At 37.0% G+C, this 17,722-nt stretch overlaps 1 protein-coding gene across 8 annotated transcripts in view; it reads left to right on the top strand.

The window, feature by feature from the left end:
* Positions 1 to 17,722, top strand: part of Stxbp5l (syntaxin binding protein 5 like) — a 268,083-nt gene that overhangs the window by 131,181 nt on the left and 119,180 nt on the right. For all 8 annotated transcript variants that reach the window (XM_031363837.1, XM_031363833.1, XM_031363831.1 and 5 more), the window contains exon 12: positions 2,394 to 2,466. In XM_031363837.1, coding sequence (XP_031219697.1) covers positions 2,394 to 2,466 — 73 coding nt within the window. The remainder of the gene's footprint in view (positions 1 to 2,393; positions 2,467 to 17,722) is intronic.

Genomic DNA, 17,722 nt, shown 5'->3' with positions numbered 1-17,722 from the left:
CCAAAGTAATCCAATGCTATATACCTAATTAGTTATTTTCTTCAGAAATACATATACTTAAGTATACATTATCTTATTTTTCCTACAAATTGCAAAAGACTCTATATACTGTTTTCTTAATATATTCTAATTATTGTTCCATATTAGGTAATAGGGATTTAGTCCTCTTATATACAGTAATAAATGTCATTCTCAGGCTAAACCAAGTTATTAATTATTTTAATACTGGTGATACTTTTGTGACATCTGATGATTTAACTAATTCTCATAAAACTCAAATGCTTTAACACTGTTAATTGGATTATTACCTAGAGTAATAACTATAATCAGAGCTTGCCACTTTGCATCTATATTTAGTTAGACAGTCATCTCTAAGCCTCTCAAATGGTGCAGTTCTCTTCAGAATAATAATTATGATAGAACTTTGCACTCTTTAGTGGTAGGAACAAGTGTTAAAAGATGAGACACACCAACCTAAAAAGGAAATATAGTTGTTATCTATTAGCTATAAATATTATCATGTGTACTTTTCATATCACTTTTGTAACAGTGTAAGGTAGTTATAATTGTGTCATTTCAGTGGAAAAGAAACTTCAAGTCAAGGCATGTAACACCCAAGACAAAACTTTTAGTAAATAATAGGCAAAGAATAGAGTTAGTTCAACATGGATTCTTAAACAATTCTTTAGTAGCTGTCACAATATACAAAGGACTTCTGTGAAAGTGAAACTTCTGTTGTCTGTTTTTATTTGTGTGGGAACAACAATAACTTTTGATAGTTGTAACCATCTAAAATTTTAATTTATCTATGACTTTAGTTCATACATTATAGTGTCTCAGCTATTTTATCTTCTAATGCTTGATATAAACCTAGCCTATGATTTTCCTAAGAGGAGCTGGAAATAAGAAAACAAGGAATCATATGGGACCTTAGTGCTCTTTAGACTAACACCAAACTGTATTCAAGCAATGCTGAGAAACATCAAACAACTCTAGAGACAGAAAAAAATCTCAGTATGAGAACAGTTTGGGCATAGAACTGTAGCAGACTGCATATTGTCATATAGATAATGAACACCTGTGAATGCTAATCCTTGTTCTCATTTAATTGGGTTTGCTTTTGTGTTTTTCTCTCATGTGAATGTGGTCTGTAAACATAAACTTAAATAGGCACAGTAGCTTCTCCAGTCCGGAAGTTACTCTGAAGGCTGTCTACCCTAGTGTTTAAAATTCCCACTCAAGAGTTCAGTCCTCTGTAGAAAATAACTGCTGGGTGAATATTGAGTTTCAAATTAGTTCTTTTCAAACTAGCCAATAGGAACGGCTGGTATAATGAAAACAAACCAGAAATTAGAGTTTAAAGTCCTAGGTTGAAATTACAGAGAAACTACTGGGTGATAATCCTATGCCTCCTTAGATGTGCTTTCTCAACACTATGGAAAACATAACACTTGTAACTACAGAGATTTAAAGATCATGCATATAGTTTTCATGTACATGGTTTCTTTAATCAGAGAACAGCTTTTTCACTGTGGGTTTCCCCATTAGTCCTTTATTGAAATTGGAAAACAGAACTTTCTTTGACTTTTAACTAAATCACTGCTCTCTGTCTAAAAGCAAATCACATTTTACACTATCACCCTCATTTTCTCATAGCTCCTGAATTCTTATTTCTTCACTTGTTCGCAGTTGGTATCCTACCCTAGTACAAAAGCTCTGTGAGAAAGACTTATTGTCAGCCTTTTTCTCCACATAGCCTTTGGATTTTGAGACAGTTTCTGGGATATAATGGAGGAAGTGTAGGTGAGAAAGGAATGATGGAAAGCACCTTGGATTTCAGAAAGTTGAAAATCTTGGGTTACCTCGCACTGTTTGCTTTTTGTAGGCTTATACTCCTGCATACAAGAAATAATCTATAAGAGTATGCTAACTATATTGACTTGAAGAACACATCTAACTATAAGTGGTAATACTACCATAGTGAGGTGACTGGGTATCATATCCCAGAGAAGCTGAGTTAGTGCAGTCTTGGTTTGTGTCCTAGTAGGCATGAATAAGATCTAAAATACTAAGGTTATGAATATAATAGTCATCATATGGTTGAGCTGACCCCCTCACTCCCTTTTAATAGCCTAGGATGACTATCAGTTAATAATTTTAGAAATATATTTTACTATGTCCTAGACATAGGGTCATTTTTCATAGTTCTGTTAGAGATCTTAACCCTATATTTATCAAATACAACATGTATTTTATTAAAGTACTCTTTGTCACTCTGGCTCATAATTTTTCATCATTTAAATAAGATCTCTGTATGAGATAAAAGAAATGCAGTGTTGGTGACTTAAAATATGCATTATGGGAACTTTTTGATGTTTTTCTTTGTGTTGTAGAATTCCAAGAACCCTATGCTGTTGCTGTACTTCTAGAGAAAGATCTCATCGTAGTTGATCTGACACAAACCAAGTAAGTCGGTCATAATTGCACCAGACACTCCTAAATTCTGTTCGGCACGATACAAATGCAGGAGCACATTTTAGATAATCGGAAGTGGTCTTCTCTAGATAGTGAGTTTTCCTTACATGAAAATTGTCTTGCTAAAGTTATAGAAATGCCATTTGGTTAAGTGATGAAAAGCGAGCCAGGAGAGTTTGGGTAACAAGAAAATCACCAGTCATCTTAAAAGCCGCATAGATGTTTGCACACAGCATTTGAACACCCAAAACACAAGGAATCATATTTTTTGCCTTTGATTTAAGCAAAGGCAGATGTTAGAAAAGCATGTGAGATGTAACAGTTGACCATCTGCCACTCTATTGACTGAGGGAAAACTGAAAAAAGAAAATCACACACGGAAACAATTTTGAGGTTATAACACCAGACAGTTCTAAAGCCTGGGATTTTTTTATTAGGGACATAAATGGAACCTACCTTTTACGCCTATTTTTGAAACAAGGGAAATATATAATAAAAAATGAAGGAAAATTGTTTCATCCCTGAGACACAATGCCTGTCAATTTCAAGTCTATTTTTACACTCAATATAAAGGAGTAGAACACACCTTGGTAACACCTTTTATGTCTTCAGGTCATGTGTATCCTCTTTATACTTGCTTGTCTCTCCATATGACACCTTCCTTCGCTCTCATGATCCCTTTCTACTTTCATCACATGCACATATACGTACTTAACTCTAGACTCTATAAGAGAAAATATGTAGTCTTTCTCCAAGTTTGGCTAACTGCTTAATATAATGATTACCAGGTCCTTCCATTTTCTTGCAAATGTCATGATTTCATTTTTATTTGAAATATTAAAAATCTAATTTATATAGGTAATATGTTTTATTTATTCATCTGTGTTACCCATTGAATTAGAGCTATACATTGGAACCTGGTAGAATCATCAATGGATACACAAAGTCAATGGTTCTCCTTTCCCCTAAATCTATCAGTAGCACTGTTTGTCAGTCCACTAGTAAAGAACAGAGCCTTCTGAGACCCTTGTCTAGACATACTAGACTGTTAACAGTTCCATTCTGTGCATACGTAGTAAAGCTAGCTTTGGTTGCTTTGAGTTTGTGGTTGAAACAGCTGTGTCTTACCAGGAGATGTCACTTTATAGCCTTCTCCCCATATCAGCTCTTACATCCTTTTCCATTTCAATTCTATTTTCAGTGTTCTAGGAACTGAAGACAGGCTGGTATAAATGTCTTGTTTAGGGCTTAATACTCCGCCATCACAAGTTCTTAGTAGCCTGTGGAGCTAGCTTACATCTCTGTTTTAGTTTACAGTTTACTGGAGAGATTAAGACTGGGAGTAGTGTACCACTATGGGTATAAACCAATATTTTAAAAAGTAGTTTGATTTATGTCAATTGCTAAACATCAGTATTCTGTTCCCTCCTTGAGACTATGATCTCCATAGCAATGGTTATGTGATCAGATTTATAGAAATAGACACGGAGTCTTTCCTGTGGAGTGGGTCTCAAAACCAATCAGAAGTTGTGTACCCCTAGAATGGTAGGGCCACAATTGCACTAGTGGGATCCTCTTGCCCTCTAGGTTGGTCTTTTAGGTCGTAAAACTCATAGCTAAGTAAGAACTTCGATAGCATTTCTACCCCAGTAGCCCACATAAAAGCTTCTATGACTTTGGGATTTCTGGGACTACAAAAGTTACCTGTCAGGAGGAGGCTTCAACTCACGTCCAGCTTGATTATTTCCAATTCCTGTGACCATTCCACACCCTACTTGTCTCCTTTCTATGTTACTGGCTTCTACCAGTACTCTAAATTGAACATAAAAAATTAGAGATTTGATTTAGAATCTATGTATAATGGAGAATTGTGGTGTACATATGATGGATAGTATGCTGTTCATTTTCCTGTTCATGGCTAACCTTAATCAGGATAAAATGTTTGGAGCTACCCATTTAGCTGTAAAATTTCAAGCATCATTTTTGTTTCCAGGTTAGTAAAATCCCAGTGTGCCACATTTACATTATCTAGTCATTATTGTAGGCATCCTTCTCTTCTTTTCTAGCAGTAACAAAATTTCAGTTTTTGCTTTTTGTCTTTGAGTTTTTGTTTTGTTTTGTTTTAACAGGGTGAGGGTCTAGTTTTATTCTTATATATGCAGACATCCAGTTTTCACAACAGCATTTGTTGAAAATGGTATCTTTCCTCCTGAATGCATGTTTTTTGAAAATAAGATATCTATAGTTGTATGGACTTTGTGCGTGTGTGTAAATGTCATTTTGCATCCAGCTCACTAATCCTCCTCCTAGTCACCCCCTCTCACAACCTTTCTCCCTCCCCTTCTCTTTTGAGAGGGTAGAAGGATGTCCTGAGTATCCCCCTACCCTGGTACATCAACTCTCTGGGGGATAGGGGTATACTCTCCCACTGAGGCCAGACAAGGCAGCCCAGCTAGAAGAATGTATCCCGTAGACAGACAACAGCTTTTGGGATGGTCCCCACATGAAGACCAAACTCCACATCAGCAGCACATGTGCGGGAGGGGCCTAGGTCCAGCCCATGTATGTTGGTTGGTGGTTCAGTCTCTGAGATCCCCAGGGGTTCAGGTTAGTTGACTCTGTTGGTCTTCCTGTGAAGGTCCTATTCCCTTTGGGGCCTGCAGTAATTCTCTGAACTTTTCCATAAGAGTCCCCAAGCTCAATCCACTGTTTGCCTGTGGGTGTCTACATCCCTCTGAGGCAGCTTCTGGGTGGAGTGTCTCAGAGGACAGCCAAGCTAGATTCTTGCCTGTAAGCATAGCAGAGTATCGTTAATAGTGTCAGGGATTGGTGCTTGCCCATGAGACGGATCTGTAGTTGGGCCAGTTATTGGTTAGCTCTTCCTTCAGGCTCTGATCCATCTCCTGTCACTGCTTTTCTTGTAGACAGGATAAATTTGGGGTTGGAAGTTTTGAGACTTTTATGTTGTTTCACTGATCAATGTATCTGAGTTTGCATGTATGTGTGTGCCACTACAACACTCCTTAGTTCTATAATTTTGTTTTATAACTTGGAAATCAGGTATAATAATGTCTCTATTGGTTTTTCTCAGTCTCTATTCTTTTGGCCATCTAAAAGAATATTTTATGTTTCCATACAAATTTTAAGACTTTTTAAATTTCTGTGAATAATGGCATGGGGGTTTTGATTGGTATTGAATAAAACTGTAGATTACTTTTGGTAGGATTACTATTTTCACAACATTGTAACAACTCATAAGTATGGTAAAACTTTCCATATTCTAATATCTTCCTAAGTTCTTAAGTTCTAAAGTTTATATTGTAGAAGTCCTTTACTTTTCTTCCTTTCTTCCTTTCTTCCTTCCTTCCTTCCTTCCTTCCTTCCTTCCTCCCTTCCTTCCTTCTCCCCTCCCTCCTTCCCTCTGTCTCTCTCTCTCCCTCCCTCCCCCTTCCTCCCTCCCTGTCTCTGTCTCTCTGTCTCTCTGTCTCTCTGTATCACTCTGTCTTTCTCTCTCTCTCTCCCTCCCTCTCTCTCTCTCTCCCTCCCTTTCTTTGGTTTATCTTTTATTTTTTTTAAATTTTATTTTTAAAATAAATATTTTTAATCTTTTTTTTATAGTCCAGACTTTATCCCCCTTCTAGTCCACCCTCCAACTATTCTATATCCCACAACTCCTTTCTGCTCCCTGTCTCCAAGAGGATGTCCCCACCCCCCAATCCTACCAGATCTCCCCACACCCTGGGGTCCTAAGTCTCTCGAGGTTGGGTGCATCTTCTCTGACTGAGTCCAGAGCCAGCAGTCCTCTGCTGTATATGTGTTGGGAACCTCATATCAGCCAATGTATGCTGACTGGTTGGTGGCTCAGTGGCTGAGAGAACCTGGGGGTCTAGGTTAGTTGAGACTGCTGGTCTTCCTCCTCAGCTTCTTCCAGCTTTTCCCTAATTCAACCACAGAGGTCAGCAGCTTCTGTCCATTGGTTGGGTGTAAATGTCTGCAGCTGATTCTTTCGCCTGCTAGTTGGGCCTTTTGAAGGACAGTTATGATAGGCCCCTATTTGTAATAACACCATAGTATCAGTACTAGTGTCAGGCCTTGAGGCCTACCCCTGAGCTAGATCATAATTTGGGCCTGTGACTGGGTCTCTTTTTCCTCAGGCTTTTCTCTATTTTTGTTCCTGCAGTTCTTTCAGACAAGAACAATTCTGGGTCAGAGTTTTTGACTGTGGGATGGCAATCCCATTACTCCACTTGATGCCCTGTCTTTCTACTGGAGATGGACTCTACAAGTTCCCTTTCGCCACTGTAGGGCATTTTATCTAAGGTCCCTCCCTTTGAGTCATGAATGTTTCTCACTTCTTAGGTCTCTGGTACCTTCTAGAGGATCCCCACCTCCTACCTCTCAAAGGTTGCCTGTTTCCATTCTTTCTGCTGGCCCTCAGGGCTTTAGTCTTGTTTTCCCCCTACACACACCATTTTATGTATCTGAGTACACTGCCTCCATCTTTAGACACACTAGAAGAGGGGATTGGAACCCATTACAGATAGTTGTGAGCCAACATGTGGTTGCTGAGAATTGAACTCAGGACCTCTAGAAGAAAAGTCAGTGCCCTTAACCATTGAGTCATCTCTCCAGCCCCACTTTACCTTCTGAGAGATTTTATTCTGAGATGTTTATTTTGAGAAATTTTTAAGGCTATTGTGAACAGAATTATTTCTGTGATTTCTTCCTCAGTATGTTTCACATTGGTATATAAAAAGACTATTGGTGTTTGTTTATTTTTGTAAAAGTAAAAATTAGTGCTAGGAGTTTTCTGGTGAGCACTTTAGGGTCTCTTATGTGTAGCATCATATTCTCTAAAAACAAGAATACTTTGAATTCTCTTCGTGTTTATATCTCTTGCTTTGTCATTCTGTTCTAGCCAAGACTTTGAGCACTTTATTGAACAGAAGTGGATGCAGTGGACAACCCTGACTTCTTCCTGATTTTAATGATACTACTTTTCTCCATTTAAGATAGTGTTAGTTATGTATTTGTCACATGTAGTTTTTAACGTACAAAGGTATATTCCTGCTAACCTTATTCTCTCTGGAACTTCTCTTGTGTAGAGACTTTGAATTTAGTTAAAGGCCTCGTCTGAATCTACTGATGACTATGGAGTTTGGGTATTAAGTTAATTTCTATATATTTACTGTTTTGCACATGTTGAATCATCTCCTTATCTCATGGATAAAGTCAACTTGATGATGGTGAATGATCTTTTTCTTGTGTACCTGTACTCAGTTTGCCAACATTTTTCAGCACTTTTTAATCTACATTCTTTTTCATTATGTATTTATATGGCTTTGGTATTAGAGTAGTGCTGGCTTCGTAAAAGTAGAAGTCTTCCTTACATTTATAGTATGTGGAATAATGAGTAGTATTGGTTGTTGTAGTTTTGCTTTAACAATCTGATAAAATTATACTGGGACTCTGTCTGGACTGGGGACATTTTTAGTCAGGATATTTTTTCATTACTGTTTTAATCTCCTTTCTTGTTGTATGTTTAAATTATTGATCTCATCTTGGTATAACTCTCATAGTCTGTGAGTTCATTCATATTCTGTTCATAAGTTTTTAAAGAGTTATCATTTTCCTTGACAGAATAGCCCAATTCTTCTACCCTGACCTCAAGCTTTGATAAGAATTATGTCTTCTGTGTGATCCATTATGTTGCTGAAGCTTTTCATTGAGTTTTATTAGATGTTCTGAAAACTTCATTTCCAGATTAATTTCAATTTTGCTTTCTTCAGTAGTTATTAAATACTGTGATTAGGAGATCTAGCTAGGAGGGAGGATAAGGGACCTAGAATCTTTTTATTAAATTCAATGTTAATATCCTGAATAATCATTATTTCTTTTCTCATTTGTTTGTATTTTCTTGATCTTCAATAAGAAGTTTATTTTTGCCCTCTTTAAATTCATTCCTGTTTATCAATGTCATCTTATAATTCCTTAAAATTCTTGAGCACATTTAAAATTGCTCTTCAATTCTGTGTCTTCAGTTTTGTGTAAGTTGTTCTTATTGTAAACAATTACTACAAGATTGATGGTCTTTAGAGGAAACATACTGTCTTGCTTTTTATATGGCTTGTGACTTCGCACTGGAACCTAGGTATCTGAAATTCGATTATTGTTGTTTTTTGATATGAGGTTTTAGCCCATTATATTGGAATCTTCAGTTGGGGTAATAGAGTGAGAGATTGCTATAATTCTCAAGGGGCAGAGCTAAGGGGACATGACTTGTACTGAGCAACATAGCAGCTGGAGGTCCAAGGTATAGTAGTAATACGTTGGGTAATATGAGAAGATTCAAAGAGGTGAGTCAAAAGGAGACTAGTTTTCTTGCTGGGCCTAGGTACATGGGCCAAGAGCTTCAGTAGGGTATGGAGCCAGGTGAAGCTAGGGTTTGTCTCTTACCAGAGACTGAGATCCAGGAACTACTATTGCCAGGAGAGTTGGGCAGGTGAGGCTTGGGTTTCTAGTGAAGAAAGTTGAAGTTTGGGACAGCCTAGGGAGGAGAAAAGAAAGAGTGCTACCTGGTAGTATTGTCTGTGGAGGGTCCTGGGAAAGAAAAGCAAGTTTTTAGGAGGGAAGAGAGTAACTTAGCCACTGGCAGCATCAGGGCAGAGTCCAAGGAAATTCTTGAGCAGAAGGGGGCTGGCTTAGAGAAGAGAAATGACAGAAGGCATGATCAGTGTGAGGTCTCAGGGAAGGCAGGTGAGGAGTTGGGAAGCCTAGGGAGTAGGAATAAAAGTGGCCTATCTAGAGGCTAGGTCTGCTGAAGGTCCCAGAAAAGACAGGCATCAGTTTGGTGGACAAGAGAGCAGGGCTGAAAAGAACCTATCTAGTGGCAGGAGGACTGGGGAGGTTGGTGGGGAGTTGTTTGGCTTAGGGTGAGGAAGGTGGGTTTTCCTGGAGGCATGATTGGCAGTGAAGTGCTGAGGAAAGGTAGGCTGGTAGCTGGGCAGCCTAGAGGGAGGAGAGAGTGGCGTATATATCAGTGAGATCAGACAATCAGGGAGGTAAGCTGGGTAGTCTACAGAGGAAAAAGGAGAAGGGCCAACCTAGAGACATAGTCAAGGCATGTCCATGAAGAGGCAGGTAGAATTGGGTAACTTAGGGACAAGTAAGCAAAGGGCCTATGTGTTAGCACACTGGGCTGTAGGGCTCTGAAAGGTGGAGGGTGATTGGTTGGCCTAGGAAGCAAGACTGCCCAGGGCATGTTTTTTTTAAAAAAGTAGTTGTGAAGGTAATTGTTTCCTCCAGTTCTTTCTTGGTGTTTTTGTTCTTGGTATATTTTTGCCTCTTAATTTTGTACCTTACCAATTTACTCAAAGTATCTGTCATACCTAACAGTTTTCTGGTGGAATATTTATGACCTTTTATGTCTAGAATTATAGCATCTGCAAATAAGGATAACTAGCTTTTTCTGTTTCTGTTCATACTTCTTTCTCTTGTGTTCTTGTTCTACATAAGACATCAAGCATTCTGTTGAATAAAAGTGGGAAGGGGAGACACACATGTCATTTTTTACATCAGTGGAAATGCTTTATATTTTTTACCCCAGTTGGATGATGTTCACTATATATTTGTCATATATAGCTCTTATTATGTTGAGATTGGTTTCTCTATTCCTAATCTCTTCAGGGCTTTTTATCTCAAAGGATTAGATTTCACCAAAAGCCTTTTCTATACCTATTGCAATAATTGATATAAAATAATAATTGCAAATAATTTCAAAAAAATCTCATTTGATTCTTAGCCATGAGTATATTTATTTATTTATTTATTTATTTTGGTTTTTCGAGACAGGGTTTCTCTGTGTAGCCCTGGCTATTCTGGAACTCACTCTGTAGACCAGGCTAGCCTCGAACTCAAAAATCCACGTGCCTCTGCCTCCCAAGTGCTGGGATTAAAGATGTGCGCCACTATGGCCCAGCGAGTATATTTATTGATGTATACATTTATTGAGCTGTGTATGTGTTGAAGCATTGCTTCAGCTGTAGAATGATTCTAACTTGATCACAATGAATGATCTTTTTGATGTGTATTTGAATTCAGTTTGTAGGTATTTTCATTGAAAAAAATTGTATCTATGTTTCTTAGGGAATTTGATCCATATTTGTGCCTTTATCTGGTTTTCATATTGGTGGCTTCATATAAAGATTTTTAGTGAAGGCTTTAGGGTGTTTTGTGTATAGAATCCTATCATCTCAAAGAAGGGTACTTTTTTTGCCATGTTCATGTCTATTTTTGGTATCCAGGTAATAAAGTCTTTGTACACTGAGTTTGGAAATGTTTCTTTCCTTTTAATTTTATGGAACAGTTTGAGAAGTATTGCTGGTAGCACTTCCTGAAGGATTTGGAGGAATTTAGTAGTAAATGTGTCAGTTCCTATGCTTCTTTGTGGAAAGGTTATTACTGCATCAAACTCACTGTGGGTCTTATTGATTATATCTTATTGATTTAATTTTGGTAAGTTATATATATTTCTAGGAATTTATAAATTTTTCTAGATTTCCCTTTTTAAATATGTTGTAAACTATTCCCTCATCTCTGAACTGAGGTCTATTGTAATGAAACCTTTTCCATCTATTAGTTTACATCTTCTTTCTCTATTTCCTTCATTTGTTTGTTCTTTCTTTTCTTCCTCCATTCTTTCTTTTAAATTTATTTTTTGATTGATTTGGCTAACACTTTGTCAATCTTTTTATCTTTCAAAAAGGCAATGTTTTGTCTGATTCTATGCATTTTTATTTTAGTTTCCATTTTATTAATTTCTGATCATTATTATTCCTTGCCAACAACTTTAAGTTTAAATTGTTCTCATACTTCATAAGTCATTGAAGTGTGTCATTAAATTATTTATTTGATATCATTCTGATTTGTTAATCTAAACACCTATAACCATACAGATTTCTTTTGGAACTACTTTTACTTTGACCCAGAGATTCAGATGTGTGGTGCTATCATTTTCATTGGATAATAGGAACTTAGTAATATCCTTCCTAACTTCTTCAATGATTTCCTGGTCATTGAAGAGTGAATTCTTTAGTTTCTAAATATTTCTATAGCTGATTTTATTTTACTTGGTTTCTTGTTTACATTTTTATTCTACTGTCCTTTGATAAAATACATGAGATTATTTGTATCAGATAATTTATATTTTGAAAGCTTGTTTTGTGGCCTATAGCATGATATATTTTGACTTAAGTTATAGTTTGACTCTGATGTTTCATTGTTAATTTTTAGTTAGGATAACCTATCTAAAGATGAGAGTAGGGTGTTGAATTCACCCATTCTCTTCCATCAGAACGTGTCTGACTTTTATTTTCCTTTAGGGTTTATTGAATGTGAGCCTCAACATTTGTTCATATACATTTATAATTTTTATTTGACTTAATAAACTGTTCACTTTGTTAATGTGTAGTGACCTTCTTTTTCTCTTTGATGAATGTTGGCGAGGGAGCTCTTTTATCAACTAATAGAATAGTTACAGCAGATGTTTTAAAGCTTTTTACTTAATAGCTTGATTTCCACTGTTTAACTTTAGTTCTATGGTTGTCTTTGCCACTGAGTTGTGTTTCTTGGAGACAATAGACTATTGAAGAAATATTGGTTTTTAATCCTGTCAGCTACTCTCTTTTTCAATTATTATTATGACAAAGCAATTTATATTTGATGTTTTGTTGAGGGAAATAAATTTTCATGGTTTGTGCTTATCTTTAAATGTCCTCATTTTGCTTTGTATTTTAAAAGGTAGTTTTGCTTTATTTAGCCATCCTGTTTTTAGTCATTTACTTTTAGGGCTTGAAATATATCATTGTATACTTTCCTGAATTTTAGGATTGCTGATGAGATATCTGATGGTATTCTGATGTGTTTGCCTCAATAGGTGAGTTGGTAGTTTTTCCTTTAAGCCTTTTACACTGTTTTTATGCTTTGTATTATGGACTACTTCTTAACTACAATATGTCTTAGAGATGCTTTTCACTGGTCATGTCTATTTTAAGTTCTAAATTTCTCTTGTGTTTGGATATAATTTCTTTCTCTACCTTTGGGGTATTTTCTCCTTTAAATTTATTGAGCTGATTATTCATACCTTTAGCTTTTATCTCATCTCTTTCTGCCCAGTGAACTATTAGTTTTGGTCTCTTGAGTGTATCTCGGAGATCTTGGAAGTATAGCTATGCTCATTTTTTTCTTTAGGTATGCCTAAGTAGACACATATAAATATCTTGGTCAAAGAACTATAGGCAACTAAGGACTTCTAACGGGGTGGAGTCAGTCTTCCCCAGAGACGAGCCCTTTGATTGGTTACCCAATACCAAGTGATCAGTCCTGAAGTCATACACATAGAAGTAACACTAGATTAATTCAACAGGGTTTTTTTTCCACACACACACACACACACACACACACACACACACACACACACACACACAAAAGAAAAGAATCTGAGAGAAAGCCAGAGAAAGGGACATGGGAGGTATTGGAGGGAAAAGTAGTATAATTACACTTTAACTTTAAAATTTTCAGAAAATTAAATGTATTGTGAGATTGTCCTCTATCACCAGGAACAATTTTTCTTTCTTTCTTTTTAATAATTTAGTCCTTGAAATTTTTTTCAATTTTTTACAATCTGTTCATACTCATTCTTCACCCTGTCTTACTATCCTTTTACTCCCACTAATCTCTCTTCTCTTCCTCCCACCAGGTCTAGACCCTACTTCCATGTGTTTTTGTTTTGCTTTGTGGTCCACTGAGTTTAACCAGGGCTACTCACATGAACAGTGCTGTGGATCTACCTGTTGGAACTTAAGTAACTCATCACTGGCTACATCACTAAAGCCAGATATTTCTTCTTCATCAATCCTTTACTGCCATTAGCTCTCCTAGGTGGCATGGTGACCCACAAGTGCCTTCAGTTTTATGATTGAATTTTTACTGGCATCATCTTTAACAGGTCCTATGCAAAGAACTCCAGATGTTGTGAGTTTGAGTGAGTGCCACAGTCATGTTATGCTTATAAGGAAATGTTTCGCACACCTCTTTATCTGTTCCTTTATTTCCACTCACTTTTCTGCCATGTCCTTTGAGCCTTGAAAGGGGTTTGATGCTGAGCATTCAATTTATTATTACCAATTTATTATTAGCACCTTGCCCAGCCAAGAGTGTCTGAATTAATCACTATTTAGTGCAAAGCAAAGCTTCTGTAAATCAAGGCTGAGGACAAGCAAAGTCTATTGGTACAAAAATTATTTAAAAGGCACTTTGACAACATGTCCATTTACTAAAACAATCATTACAGGTTCAGTTATAAAGCCCATGACTCCTCAACTATGGACCTTTGGTTAGGTACACAGTACTGATCAGGAATTCCTTTCTGCTGAGTGGGTTTCAGATCTAATTGGATATCGTTTGCTTAATTCCATAGCAGTAGTGCCATTTTTTTTTTTTTAAGTAAAATAACGCCTGGTAAATTGATATTGTGGCATACAAGGTTGTTGTTAACTTTGCCCCTAGCTGCTGGCATGACAATTTCCAGAACTATAAAAGCTAGCCAGCAAGGAGTAAGCTCCCAGCCCATTATATTGTGTTTCTCTGTATTGTGCAACTAAAGAATGTGAACCTTCAGCAATCTGATCTTACTATGTAGTTCCAGTGGGTAGCCAATGGAAATACCCATAATCTGTGTAATTTAGGGGACCTCTAGGGACTTCCTGGCCAATAACTCTGTGGTTGGAGGCTCAGACTTGGAACCAGGATTTTCATTTTCTAACCTGTACCTTCTTGTACCAGCATCAGTTATCCATGGATGGCAGTGTCTCCATTTAAAGCATTTAAAGTCTTTTTAAAGTATATATTTTAAATTAGTTTTTAAAGTAGCAGTTTTATGTTGTTTCTTCATACTTCCTCAAGTTTTGGTTAACTTTCCTTCTGCATTCGACCTTGGTCTCCATTCTTCATTACCATCCCTGTTTAAACCTTGCTAGCCAAAGAGTTCCTTCTCTCTGTTTTCTTAGTACATGTATTATAACATGTCCACTGAATTTAACTAGAGCCATATGCATGAGTGTAGGAATGAAGCTTTCTGATGGAAAATGAACTTGCCTGTGGCTCCACCACTAAAGACAATGACCCTCCTTTCCCCAGTACCCATCATCAACCAATAATTCCCATGGAAGAGGCAGGGTCTCATGGGCCTCTGACTCAACAATGACTGAATGTTGACAGGCTCAATCTAATGCAGGCTTAGTTCAGGCAACCACAGCTGCTATGTTTTCATGACAGCAAAGTCAGTGTCATACTCAGAAGACAACATTCCACTGCCCTTCTCCTTATTATCTGCCCCCTACATTGTTTCTGCTCATTTTTATGTATATTATGGCTATTACATCCATAATGACTTAGTACTCACCAGTCACTTGTTCTCGTTACCGTGAGTCTCCACATTCACCATTATTTCCTACATAGAAACATCTCCAAGTCAAATGCAGCACTCATTCTCCTCCTTTTGTTTGCTTTATTTTATGAGTTTAGGTTTTCCAGAGTTATTTAGAAGGAAATTGGATTTTTGAGTACAGAAAATTGATATTTGACTACAATCCTAATGCTATCCTATAGCACTTTATTACTTGACTTATGTCTCCCATAAGGTTCAGAAACAGAGGCACAAGGATACCATTAGGGATAAAGCAATTTACACTTCAGTGTGGAGCTAGTAGTATTAAAAATTATGAAGTACGAGGAGAAAGAAATTGAGAAATGGGATTGAGGGGTATAACATACAAATTAGAGGGAAAGTCTAAGGGCAAGAAGCATAATAAATAATAGAGAAAATATTATAGAATGAATTCCTTAAAGGAATGGACATTAGTAGAAACCTGTTCATGAAAGATACAAGTTAAAACCCAAATCACACAACAGTTGAAATAAAAGTGTAACTTTGGTGTCTTCTGTAATGAACTCTGGGTGAAGGGAGGGCTTATAGTCCTAGTTATTAAAATGTCAGACTAGTGTGCCCTCTCCGATGTGTCTCTCTGCTTTCTCTAGGAATCTCACAGTCTAACACACGATACTCATCCCCTACAAGATTGTTTCTGGTATGCTAAGGATCAAGTTTTGGTTAACATTCTGCATGGAATATGTGGTGGTTTATGCTCTGAGGGCTGTGAAAGGTGGGGGCCCACTTGCATTTAGCCTTAGTTTTTCTTCTCATCCAGATCCCCCTTGGGCTTAACTAATGCACCACAGTCCTTGGCTGAGTGTGTATACCATGTTCAGTATACATATCATGTTTCTACATTCTTTACCTAAGCTGTTATGGGTTTAGTACCTTCTATAACTTATATAGGTTGGTTACTCTACAGAACTATCGGGAATCTCATGTTCAGGCCCCTGTATTGTACTTCTGTTGCGATTTCCATGACTTGCTTGGGCCATCTTTCTGTCCATCTTATCCCCATTTCCTGGTCATGTCTCTTCAGCCTGCTTATTCTCTCTCTATTTGGTATTCCTGTAGCACCTGTCCTCAAGAGGGGATAGGACCGCTTCAATGATTACCAATGATCTTGAATCCCAGCAGGCAGCAGGTACCAGTTAATGTCCACCTTTATCTACTGCACAGGGTTTTTAGGCTTCATCTTACCTTATGTTTTTTTCTCTGCATTCATCTTCTTTTCCTCATGTTTCACCTGTCTGTCATTTGTTTCTGATTTTTTTTTTGATCTTTGTCTCCTAGGAATAAGGTCTATTATTTTATTTTTAAGATATATTTTTTATTTTCAATTACATGTAGGTGTGTGAGTCTGCATGTCGGTATGTGCATGTGAGTGCAGGTGCTCAGCCTTGAGAAGCTTCCAGATGTGAGTGCTGGGAACTGCATCTTTGTCTTCTGGAAGAACAGAAAGTGATTTTTTTTTTTTTTTGAGACAGGGTTTCTCTGTGTAGCCTTGGCTGTCCTGGAACTCACTCTGTAGACCAGGCTGGCCTCGAACTCAGAAATCCACCTGTCTCTGCCTCCAAAGTACTGGGATTAAAGGCGTGCACCAGTGATCTTAACTGCTGAGCTCTCTCTCCAGACACACTCTATTCTTTTATTAATCCTGACTTTGGCCATACAGAGACAATTTCTATTCTACCATTGTTCCCTTGATTATTCTTTCTTTGAGATATAGCAACCTATTTTTATTAAAATGTACTTTTCTTAGCATTGGTGTTCAACTATGTCATATATGTTTTTCCTCATATATTACTGACCTCTAATGACCACTAGATATTTTTTATTAAATTTCTTTAGTTTAATGTATACACTAAAATTTTTATTGTGGTGAAATATGTGTAATACAGATTTCTATTTTATATATTTACTCTTATAGAATGTGTGGGAGAGTGCATGTGTGCATGTTGTATGTGGTGCATGCATGTGAGTGTACAAGTTCACGCACCCATGTACGTGTTCGCAGAAGACAAAGGAGGTGAGGTCTTTGGAAATCATCTTTTATCCCTCTTCTGCTCATTTCCTCTAGCTGAGACTCCTCAGTGAATTGAAAGCCTGCTGCTTTGGAGCTGGTTGCCAGGAAGGTCCAGAGACTCACCTATCTCTACCTCCCAGTTGCTGGGTTTATAGGCAGTGTAGACATTTATAGGTTTATAGGGTGCTGGGAATTTGAACTCAGGTATTCCTGCTTTCAGAGAAAAGTCCTCTTACTCACTGAGTATTTCCCTAGCCCTGTTCTTATGGTTCTTATCATCTTGTGTTAAATGTGTGAATAAATATTATTCAAAAAAATTTGTTTACCTTGATAACAAGATTAAAATGTATGTAAATTCCTACTATTGTCAAATATTAAATAAATTTAAATATCAAGACTGAATCTATTCTATTTTTCTCAAATAGCTTCTTCTCAACTGCATTGAATGTTAAAAAGTTATGTGTTTAGAGTCTTCTCTCTACTCCACCTTCTCTCTACTCCATCTTCTGCAATCATTTCTCTATGTACTTGTCAACTATTTATTTTTATTTATTTACTCATACAAACATTATGGTGAACAATTGTTCCCTCTTGGTTCTTAGATTTTTCTTTTTTTGGAGGGAGAGTTATAGCTTTTTTATTATTTAAAATAATTTTAACTTTAAATATGTTTTGATCATATTCTTCCCTACCCCAAGTCCATCCAGACCTTCCCCCTCCCTACTCATCCA

The sequence above is a fragment of the Mastomys coucha genome, unplaced genomic scaffold (assembly GCF_008632895.1).
Source record: "Mastomys coucha isolate ucsf_1 unplaced genomic scaffold, UCSF_Mcou_1 pScaffold12, whole genome shotgun sequence".
Taxonomy (NCBI): Eukaryota; Metazoa; Chordata; class Mammalia; order Rodentia; family Muridae; genus Mastomys; species Mastomys coucha.
This window is presented reverse-complemented; position numbering and strand designations above follow the sequence as displayed.